The 12202-nt window shown below is 38.7% G+C and overlaps 1 protein-coding gene across 1 annotated transcript in view; it reads left to right on the plus strand.

The window, feature by feature from the left end:
- The window catches only part of COG6 (component of oligomeric golgi complex 6), a 117373-nt gene that overhangs the window by 5539 nt on the left and 99632 nt on the right, over positions 1-12202 (plus strand). The window contains exons 2-3 of the mRNA XM_006873715.1: positions 3161-3304; positions 6795-6866. Coding sequence (XP_006873777.1) covers positions 3161-3304; positions 6795-6866 — 216 coding nt within the window. The remainder of the gene's footprint in view (positions 1-3160; positions 3305-6794; positions 6867-12202) is intronic.

The following is a 12202-nucleotide window of genomic DNA, read 5'->3' on the forward strand; positions in this document are numbered from 1 at the left end:
GCGGGAGAAAGATGAGGCTTTCTACTCCCGTAAAGATTTACACCCTCGGAAACCCTGTACAGGGTCGCTATGGGTCGGACCCGACTCGATGGCACTTAAAAACAACAACAACAATCTACCAGAGCTCCTTATGCTACCAGAGCTAGCCATTCCATAATCAAGCTATTTTAGGGATGTCAGGTGTAAAGGAGAAAACAACGTGAAATGATGCACACAGTTCAGTTTCTATAGGGCTATGTTGTGATTTTTCCTTGAAAAAAAAAAAAAAGTCTGTGGGGAGGGGCGAACAAGAAACTCTGAAAAGCTAGCTAGTGTTCACAGGTGAAGACTCTTGCGCTAATTTTTGCATCTCAATTCACTCTACTGTCAGTCAGTAGCCTGGAGAGGCTACCATCCAATGAGCCTTTTAATTGGTATCTTTTCTAATATACATACTCTGCGGGAGAAAGATGAGGCTTTCCCGTAAGGATTTACACCCTTGGAAACCCTGTACAGGGTCGCTATGGGTCGGAACCGACTCGACGGCACTTAACAACAACAACAACAACTGGGGTGATGTTAGGCAGACTTTAGGAGCTTATTTCCTGTTCATCAGAATGTTCTATAGTCTGAAAGGTATTCTTTGATTTATCAGGTTAAAGACAGGCAAACAATATAAGGCAATATAAGGAAGAACTAAGGAAGAACTATGGTTAGGTTGGAGTCCTGGTGTGGCATTGGACTGCAAAATCATTTGAATCACAAGGTTGACGGGTCTCAGAAATCCTATAAAGGGTTGCTATGGGTCAAAACTGACTCCACGGTATTTAACAACAATTCTTTATCCCCTCAGTGGATGCTCAGACTTACAGGATTATCATCTGTATCTGTTTCACTGGTTGGTTGTTGTCTGTTCTCTGTTGTAGAGGGATTGTGCGTTACCAGGATGCCATCTTGTCTCATCGCCCATAAGTTAAACTTAACATGGCCATATGGACACTTAATTTCTTCTGAATCTGGTTCCTCCTCCACTATTGGTAAAGAGCCTCACTGTTTACACACTCAATCCAGAAGTGTAGGAGTAATTTTTGTTCCTCTCATTTTCTGTCACTTTAACATTCAATCCATTAATCATTTTAAAATTTATGTTCTGCCTTGAAAAAATGTTTGGAATCTCATCTTCTTTCCACCTGCTACCATTCTTTATTTGGAGTGCTGGTGTGGTGCTGCACCACAAAGTCAGTTTGAACTGCAAGGTTGTTGATTCAGACTCACCATCCTCTCCTTGCAAATCCCATACAGGGTTGCTATGCGTCAGAACTGAGTTGATGACACTTAACAATGACCATCTTTATTTAAGCCAATGTCAAATGTTTTAATAATTTTAATTGCTTTCTGCCCACTTAAATTGTTGTGTCCCCTTTACCATGTATTCTCTTCAATGGAATAAACACTGAGGCATATGTAACATATTACATTATGCCCCTTTTTAAAACCTTTAGTATTTTTTCTTGGCACATTCTACTGGGGACTATTCTACTGGCTCACTAGTCTTCAGTCACGCTCACTTTCTTCTGCCTTAGCATCTTTTTGCTTGTTCTTTCTGCTCATGGAAAGTCTTCTTTGACCACTATCTAAAAAGCTTCTCAACCCTGTGCTCTGTAAGTACTTGCCTCATTATAAGAGTTTCCTATTGCTGCTGTAACAAATTAAAGTTTGTTGTTAGTTACAGTTGAGTCTGTTCTAACTCATGGCAATCCTGTATATTTAGTAGTTTAAAACAAGAGGTGTTTTCTTACAGTTCTGGAAGTCACAAGTCCATTATTAGTATCAGTGGGCTAAGATCAAGTTGTCAGCAGGTTTGGTTCCCTTAAGTGAGGGTCTAAGGAAAACTCCCATTTCCCTGTGTATTCCACTTTCCAGAGATCATCTACATTGTTTGTCTCATGACCCTTATCACTTTCATCTCAGCTTCTAGAGTCACATCATCTTCTCTGACTCTGGTCTTTCTGCTTCGATTTGATAAAGACTCTTGAGATTACATTGGACCTTCCGTGATCATCCAGGATAATCTTTACCATCTCAGGGTTTTTAATTTAATCACATTTGCATAGTTCTTTTGCCATGTAAGTTTAAGGTAACAGATTCATAGATTCTGAGGACTAGGATGGACATGGACTTTGTTGTTATTGTTAAGTCAGTTGTGACATGTAGTACCCCCGAATAGGAAATCCTTGGAAACCCTATACAGGGTCCTTATGAGTCAGAAACGAATTAAAGGCACTTAACAACAACGTACCATTTCCAAGAAGCAGGTGGTGGGTTTGAACTACTGATTATACGGCGCCACCAGGACTCCCTTGAGTGACTTAATGTATTTCTCTTTTCCTTGTGTGTAGTTTCATTCATGTAGAGAAAATCTGGGCTATTTAAAAATTTATTTGTTTTTGCATAGTTAGTACACAGTACAAATAACCCAGAAGGACAGAAAGGTTTATAATGAAATACCTCCCAACAAGTTCTGTTTCCAGTTACTCAGTTTCTAGCTTGAAGGTTACCAGTGGTCCTTATTGTATATTTTTTTCAGATACTTTATACATACACAAGTAAACATGTATGTATTTCTTTTTATAAAGTTGATAATATTACAACAGTTTATAAATCTTGCTCGTTCATTACTATACCTTGAAGTTCAAACTATGTAAGTACATAAGGAACCCCCCTAATTTTTCAAAAAACGAGGCACACTGGAGACATAGCGGTTAAAGCACCCCACTGATAACTGAAAGATTGGCAGTTTGAACCCACAGTTGCTTCTTGGTAGAAAAATGTGGCAGTCTGCTTCTGTAAAAATTTACAGTGTATGGGCCAGTTTTGTCCTATTTAATTTAATTTATTTAACCAATCACTTTTAGATTGGCTGGCAGTCTGGTTATTTCTAATATTTTGTTATTACAAACAATTCCTCAGTAAATAGCCCCTTATTTATGTCATTTTACACAAGTAAGCTCTGGAAATGAAATTTACTAAGTACTGTGATGGTTATACAGTATTTTCTGGATTGTTTAATAGAAACAAATTATGTAAAATTATTTAATTTCTACTTGAGATTAGAAAACTATTTGAAAATTGGTCCCAACAGTTTTCTAGAGGTAAATTAATTTCTTCTGTTCTTATTTAGGAGATGTTGGAAGCCCTCAGGGCACTTTCAGCGTTTTTTGTTGAAAATAGTTTACGAACACGAAGAAATTTGCGTGGAGACATTGAACGTAGAAGTTTAGCCATCAATGAAGAATTTGTAAACATTTTCAAGGACGTGAAAGAGGTATGCTAGATCTTTTCATTTAACATTTGTTGGGAGTTTACTGCACTGTGTTAAGTATTATTTTTGTAGATTAGATCAAATATATTTGCTATTCATTACCATGCTCACATAGAAAATTTAGCGACTTATTTCTGCTGCATCTGCGTATTTATTTGAATTAATGTAATTCTATTTCTAATTCTAAAAACCATTAGGGCTGGTTCTTTAAAATTTGTAACATTTGTTGTAGGCGATTCTCTTAGGAATTTCAGATTTTTAAATACATTTTTCTCTGAGTGGTTGTGAATTAGAAATATCTTGATTGAATAGATGTCCTCTAGATAACAACTTCTTAATTGATGATTAATTAAGATTCAGTTACTTTGTCAAATGTATATATGACATATGTTAAGTGCCATCGAGTTGGTTCTAACTCATAGTGACCCTGTATAGGGTTTCTAAGGAGTGGCTGATGAATTTGAACTGCTGACCTTGTGGTTCAAACAGACCTTGTGGTTCGATGCTTTATCCCACAGCACCACAAAATTTTCAGATTAATTAGATTACTTTAATGTGAAACTAATGGGTTGTTATACTTGAGTGAGCAATGTACTTAGCATAGGATGAAAATTTTTTAAAATTATGTAATATTAGCACACCTCCATGTGAAATGTATGAGAGTGATATATATGGTTTCACTGAATGCTTAGTAAGTAAAAACGGACAGCTTTTTAACATTTTGGTAGGATTTCACTGAAGGAAGGCTAATAAGCTGAGAGTTTGAACAGAAAGTTGCTAGATTCACTGAAATACTTACTGCTTGGTGGTGCTGTAGGATGAGCACTGCACAGGTAACTGCAAGTTGGCAGTTCAAACCTGTAAGCCATTCTGTGGGAGAAAGATGAGGCTTCCTGTTCCTGTAAAGATTTGCAATCTCAGGGTCACTGTGAGTTGGAATTGACATTATGCCATGTTATTGTTTTTTTGCTCATTGAAAAAACAAAAAAGAAGAGGCAGTAGTGATAAACTCATCTGGATTTTGGTCTCTAAACACTATTTCCCATGGAAAGGAACCATCTTCTCAGTACCCTAAGGCAAGGAAGCTATCTAATGTTATTGAGTGAATATGAAAAGGACTCTGGAGCTCACTTGAAGAGGCTTCCACTGGTCAGAGATAGGATGATTTTTAAGCATCCATAAGAATAACTGTTTGTTGTTGTTAAATACATTAGCACACTCCTGTACCCCTAGTATTTCCTATAAACTGGCACTTTGATCTTGAAGTTTGATGATACTCTGATTCAGTTATAGACCAGTTGGAGTCTCGGTATGGTAAGCTCTAGACCAAAAGGTCAATTTGAACCGCAAGAGCAGCAGTTCACACCCATCAGCCACTCCTTGGAAACCATATACAGAGTCGCTATGAGTCGGAAGTGACTCAGTGGCACTTTACATTAACAACAATATAGTCTGATTGGTATTTATGAATATTATTTGGTTCCTCATGTTAATAAATAATGAAAAATGTTGAGGCAGTTGAGGGAATTTGAAAACTGACTAGGTATTTGATATTATTGGATTCTTGTTAAATGATTAGGTACAAAAATGATGTGTCTCTATTTGTAAAAGAAGAACATCAGTATATTTATGGATAAATTGATGTCTCTGGCTTTGCTTTAAAATGATTGATTTTGTTACAAGGGAGGAAGTGGGCGGGGAGAGAGATGAAATAACAGTGACAATGGCTTGAAAATTGTTGAAACTGAGTAATGGGCATACAGGTCTTCATCTCCACTTCTGGAGAGTTTTGAAAAGTTTTCATGAGTTTTTTTAAAGTTATACATAGTCTACACTTTTTTTAAAAACTGCGAACAAAGACTTTTCACTATAAAAAAGAGGTCAGAAATAGAAACAAATAGCTGTGGTCAGTATTTTATTGAGAGTATTCCCTCTGTTTTCTGTATAAAGATACTTTTTCTAAAAACTGCAGATAAATTATTTGTGCAGTTTTGCATCATGTTAAATTATATTTCACATATTTATTATATTGTCCATCCTAGTATATGTATTACTATGTACTTATCTAATTAATTCCTTGATACTAGACTGCTTGAATTAAGAAGTGTTCATATTTTTAAAGTATTTGCCATTTTCCTATTGCCACACCCTAAAAAATAATGTATTAGTTTCCTCACATCTTTTTTAGCATTAGACAGTATCATTTGTCGTAATTTTCAGTTTTAAATATTGAATCTCTTGTCAAGGCTTGACAAAAGTACTTTATGGGACTAAAATACAGATTAAAGTAAAATAAGGAGAAGAGAAATTTCTTTTAATAGTATATATAATATTTAAGGAGCGTGGTGGCTCCATGTGATAAACTATACATGTGATAAGATACAGACCACAAGGTCTGTAGTTCGAGCCCTCTAGCCGCTTTTTGGGAGTAAGATGAAGCTTTCTGCTCCCTTGAAAATCTAAAACCTCAAAACCCTATAGACAGCTGGTGCTATAAATTTACTTTATAAGGCTTTTCTTTTCAAAGTCTTTGTAATTCCTAGCAAGTGATTGGGTTGTTGTTGTTAAGTGCCGTCGAGGTGGTTCCTACGCATAGCAACCTTGTATAGGATTTCCGAGGAGCAGTTGGTGAGCTTGGACAGCCAACCTTGCAGTTCAGATGGCTTTGCTGTCTGGCACATTAACCCACAGCGCCACACCGGGACTCCTAGACCATGCAAATAAGGTGGACACGACTTTAAAGCTGGGATTGGTTAGTTTCACCCTCCAGCAAGCTTAAAAGAAGCCATCTCAGAAGCAGAGACTGAAGATCTCAGGACCATCCAGAAGGAAGAGCATGAGTGGAGCATGAGATGTCAAGAGGTGACAGAAGAGTCGTTGGCAGAGATGACAGCAGAGGCAACAGCAGAGGTCGTGGCATGAAGAGACAGAATAGCTTCCAGCTCTTGGCCTATGGACTGAGTAAAGCCAAGTGCCTATAGGCAGGATACTGGCTTGCAGAATGTGCCCTTTGGGCATTTACAGCCTAGCTAAAAGAGCTTTGTATGACTTGCTCAAGCAGGGCAGAGGCCAGGGGGTCACATGGCTGAGAAGCCGAAGACAAGACGTTCCTGACTGGAGAACTGCTGCATCCTGAGTTGGTTTTGATACTGAATTGTACCCTGTTCACTTCTCTAATAAACCCCATAACTGTGAACATTGTTATGAGTTCTGGGTGACCATTTCAATGGATTATTGAACCCAGATGTGAAGCAGTACTGTGGGGTGGGTGTTGGTGTCATAATAGGGTAAAGAAGTTTATAGGGTGGAAGCATTTCTGACCTCTTTCATAGGAATTGGCCTTGGACTGGTTTTGACTTTGAGTCTCTTTCCCAGAAAAAGTCAGACGTGGGTCCTATGTGGCTTTTGTAGTCAGTATGAGTCGAAACCAGCTCCGTGGCACTTAGTAAAAATAACAGGAAATAGTGTTTAATGTTATTTTTCTCCTTTTCAGGAACTTGAAAGTATAAACGAAGATGTCCAAGCAATGAGCAGCTGTTGTCAAGATATGACAAGTCGCCTACAGGTACTGTAGGATGGTGAAATTTTAGCAAATGTAGCCTGGCAAGCTCTCAAAAATTGTTAATTATATATACACAATGTATGAATCTCTAAACTATTCATATCCTGCAGCAAATTTGAATATAAACATTATGATTTTTTTTTTTAACGAATTACTTGTTTTTCATTGGGTGATGGTCTACTTACAGGGAGTCCCTGACTTAGGATGTATTTGAGTTATAATGAACTGCACTTATGACTTTTTCTTTGTACATCTTACTGTTGGTAATATGTACTACATACAGAGTAACCTACTGCCATTGAGTTGATTCCAACTCATAGCGTCCCTATAGGATAGAGTAGAATTGCTCCATAGTGTTTCTCAGTCTATAAATCTTTATGGGAGCAGACTGCCTCTTCTTTCTCCCATAGAGTGACTGTACATGTGAACCCTCAACCATTCAGTTAGCAAGCCCAGTACTTAACCACTGAGCCACCAGGGATTCCTTACATGCAGTGTTGTTGCTGGTGTTGTCTGCTGTAGAGTCAGGTCCGACTCATAGTTACCTTATAGGGGATTTCCAAGGAGCGGCTGATGGGTTTGAACTGTTACCCTTGTGGTTAGCAGTCCAGTGGTTATCCTACAGCGCCGTAATAGAACTTCTACGTAGAGTTGTTGTTAAGTGCTATTGTTGTTAAGTGACGTCAGTTGGTTCTGACTCATAGCGACTCTTTATAGGGTTTCCGAGGCTTTTTAAATCTTTGCAAGAGCAGAAAGTCTCTTCTCTCTCCTGCAGAGCAGCACATAATTTGCTGGTGTTATTTTCAGATGTTCACTAGCAAATATTTAAGGATTAGATCATTATAAGATCCATAATAAAAGGCAGTAATAATGAAAATGAAAAATAAAGAAAACATACAGAAAATGAGTATTCAGCAAAGATGAGAACCAATTTATGAAGGAATCACTGGAATAGAACCCCATTTGTAAGTCAGAGACAACAAAGGTAGTCTTGAGTATGTGTTTACTGTCTTTTCTGTTTCATTGTGAAGACCCCAAGTGTTGGGACTGGTCCGACTCTTGAGGTAGCTCTGGGAACCTTTGTATTTTGGTCTAGTCATAGAATTTAGATACAATTTTCAATCCTGTCATATCGCAGAAGTCCAGCAGTAAGGAATTTTTTAGATCTAAACTAAAGCTATACCTGAGAAAGACTCAGCTTAATTCTGATTCATGCTCAGTTAAAAAAATCTCCAGGAAAATACATATAATTTTAGGTGTCTAACAGTATGGCGCTGTTGGATAAGCACTCGACCATAAGTTGGTTTGAACCACAGGGTTGTTATGAGTCGGAAACGACTCAACAGCAGTTAATAACAACATCAACAATGATGTTGTTGTTGTTGTTAAGTGCTGTCGAGTCGGTTTCGACAACGATAGTGCCTTTTATTTCTGATTCTTAATTATATTTATTCTTTTATTCTTTTCCTTATGTTTATTTTTAAGTGTTAAGAAGATCACACTTTTGTTACTCTTCCTGCTATTTTCAAAACAATTTTTTGTTGTTAAGTGCCATTGAGTCAGTTCCAACACATAGTGACCCTGTACAGGGTTTCTGAGTTTGTGAATCTTTGCAGGAGCAGAAAGGCTCATCTTTCTTCCAGAAAGTGACTGGTGAACTGCTGACCTTGTGGTTTGTAGTCCCATGAATTTTAAATCACAACCAAAGTGAATTCTTCTATTTAGTCCTTTGTATTTTCTTTTTGCTCCCCTCCTCTCCCCCACTTAGTTCTCTGTTACAACACGGACCTTTTCCTTTCTTATATCAGCTTTATTGAGGAATGATTTACGTACAGGAATAAAGTACATCTATTTAGAATGCACCAGTTGTTGAGCTTTGACATTTATAATGCACCTATGAAACAGCCACTACAGTGAAGATGCACATCATTTTTAGCACTTCTAAGATTCCCTTAAGGCTATTGAAATTGTCATGCCTGGTGTGGCGCTGTTTGCTAATGCGCTGGACTTTGAAGTAAGTTTTAACCGCAAGGTCAGTGGTTCAAGCTCACCAACTGCTCCATGGAAACACTATACAGGGTTGCTGTGGGTCAGAACTGACTCGAAGGCACTTAACAACAACAACAACATTGCTTATATGCATTTTCTGGTGTATGTATCATTTCTTTTATCAGTACAAATTAGTCGTGATTTTGAAATTTTGTTCATCTCTTTCAATTTAACCTAAAAGTTTATTTTAATAAAATGTTTTTATCATCTTAATAGTATTCATACTGACAACTGTAGAGTAGTGCTTTTAATTTATTTATTTATCAGTAAAACTATTTATGGGAGCCTGCTTTACCCCTCCCAGTTCTATTATGGGATTAATTAGTTAACATTTTCCAAAGTACTTTTAATATGGTATATTTTAAGTTTTATTACAAAATACTTTCAGAAGCTTAAACAATAATTTTATATTTGCTACTGATTCCACGGCGCATTACTACCACTACCATGTTTCTTTGGCTGTGGTTTTTGCTTGCATTAATTATATTTAAAGGTATTACTCGTGGCATGGTGCTGTAGGATCAGCACTGGACTGTGACCCACAAGGTTGGCAGTTGAAATCCACCAGCTTCTCCTCAGAAACCCTATACAGGGTTACTATGAGTTATAGTCAACTTGATTGCACTTAACAACAACTTACTAACATAACCTATTTCCAGTGATTGATAGTTGGTGTTGATTGTTAGGTACACCCTCAATGTTACAATGACTTGGGTTCAAAAGTGGAGCCCTGGTAGTGCAGTGAGGTTAATAAGTGGCTGTTTACAGCAAGGTTGTTGGTTCAAAATGACCAGTTCTTCCAAGAGATGAGGCTGTCTGCTCCCATAAAGACTGATAGTCTCAGGAATCCTGTGGAGCAATCTTAGAGGGTCTCTATGAATAAGAGTTGACTCTGTGGCACTGGGTTTGGTTTTTGGTTTTGGGCTAAAAAGAAGCTGATAAGCATTTTAGTACTGATTTTGTGAAACTATATCAGAAATATTAAAATGTAAATATATCTTAGAATTAAAGGGAAATATTGTATTTGAGGAAATTGTTCAAGGGAGGAATTAAGGCACATTTTAAAGCAGAATGACGTTGTTAAGTGCATTGAGTCAGTTCTGACTCATAGTGACCCTGTATAGGGTTTCCGAGGCTTTACATCTTCTCAGGAGCAGAAAGTCTTTTCTGTGGAGTGGCTGATGGGCTCCAACCACGGACCTTGAGGAGTGCTTATCGTGTGGAACCATTGCACTCCCTAAAATGACGTTGTTAAGTGCCGTCAAGTGTGTTCCGACTCCTAGTTATCCTGTATAGGGTTTCTGAGAAGTGGCTGGTGGCTTTGAACCACCAACCTTGCAGTTCAGATGACCTTGCAGTCCAGTGATACATCCGGCTTCAACACCCATACCTAGAGCACCACACCAGAACTCAGAATAACATTGGGTGATTGACAAGTTGGAATAGAAATACTATATGATCCAGCAGTCTCACTGTGTTCTAGAAAAATAAGAGCCAAATGTAAATAGATATAGGTACACTCAAGTTCATTGCAGCTATACTCATAATTACCAATAAATGGGAACAACCTCAATACCCATCAACAAATATGGTACATATACACAGTGGAATGCTAGGCAGCATTGAAGAACAATGGTGAATTTGTTAGCCACCTAGTCATATGGATAAACTCAGGGGACATTATGCTGAGTGAAATTAGTCAATCACAGCAGGGTAAATCATCTATCAGACCACTACTGTAAAAAGTCAAGAAAAGGTTTTCCTACAGAAAGAACCATTCTTTGATGGTTAAAGCATAGGCTGGGAGGACAGGATAAATCACTAGCTAGTGAGTATTGGAACTTTTTAAAGCACTGAAGAGCAGAGATGTCAGCTTGAGGACTAAGGTGCACCTGACCCAAGCCATGGTATTTTCAATAACCTCATATGGATGCAAAAGCTGGACAGTGAATAAGGAAGATCGTAGAAGAATTGATGCCTTTGAGTTGTGGTGTTGGAGGAGAATACGGAAAGTGTCATGGACTTCCAAACGAACCAATAGATCTGTTTTGTAAGAAGTGCAACCAGAGAGCTCCTTGGAGGCCAAGATGGCTAGGCTTCGTTTCTCCTACTTTGGACACATTGTCCGGAGAGAACAGTTGCTGGAGAAGGATGTCATGCTGGGTAAGGTGGAGGGTCAGAGAAAAAGAGGGAGACCTCCCAACGACATGGATGAGCCAGGTGGCATCATTGATGGCGTCAAGTGTGGCGGCGGTAGTGAGGTTGGCCCAGGATCGGACATTGTTTCATTTCTGCTGTGCATGGGGTCGCTATGAGTCGGTTCCAACTCGATGGCACCTGACAACAACAAGTGAGTATTAGACTTCTGGTGTGGTGCTGTAGGATAAGCACTGCACTGCTAGCTGCAAGGTCAGTGGTTCCAACCCACCAGCTGCTCCTTTGATACCTTATATATGGTTGGTATGAGTCGAAACTGACTCCAAGACACTTAACGACAAGAACAACAACAAAGCATGTATTAAATTGGATGAAGGGAATGACAGTATACAGTCAGGGAGAGGTTAGCATAAAAAGATCAAGGTAAAGGATGACAGTGGGAGGAGCACAGGAGTTAAAGGTTACACAGGGAAATGCTATTATACACAGCCCTGCAGTAACAGCAACACCATTAACACATAAACATAGGCAAGCTGAACAAGTAGGGGAAGGCAAATGGGATTACATTCACGAATAGGCTTGACAGAGGAGAGTTCTACATGTGGTTTTACATGTGCTGCAAAGGTACCTATGGATATAGTAGAGCATGCAGGGATCAAAGTTATGGAAACTTCTTAGTCATAACCAAATGGCTTGAGGGAATGAGCTGGGCTGGGGAGTTTAGGAGTGTAGTCTTTGGGGACATCAAGGTCAGTTGCCATAACATGGCCTACAAACACAATGTCCTACATCCTATTTTGTTAAGTAGTGACTGGAGTCTCCAAAACTTGTGAGCAGCCATGTAAGGTGCAACTATTGGTTAGTCTCTCCTCGTTCAGAGAAAAGAAAAGTAAGGAAAAAGACTACATATGGAGACAATTACTCCAAAGGATTAATGGTCTGTGAGAACCTCAGCCTCCATGACCCTGAGACTAAAAGAACTAGGTGGTGCTGGCTACCCCTGCTGACCACTCTGCAAAGGATCATAGTAGAAGGTCCTTGATAGAGGAGGGAAAAAATGTGAAACAAAACTTAAGGGAGACCTCGGCAACCTAAGACAGAGCCATTGCCATGCTGCAATGAGTTTCAATGAC

This window comes from Chrysochloris asiatica, unplaced genomic scaffold (genome assembly GCF_000296735.1).
Source record: "Chrysochloris asiatica unplaced genomic scaffold, ChrAsi1.0 scaffold00250, whole genome shotgun sequence".
Lineage (NCBI taxonomy): Eukaryota > Metazoa > Chordata > Mammalia > Afrosoricida > Chrysochloridae > Chrysochloris > Chrysochloris asiatica.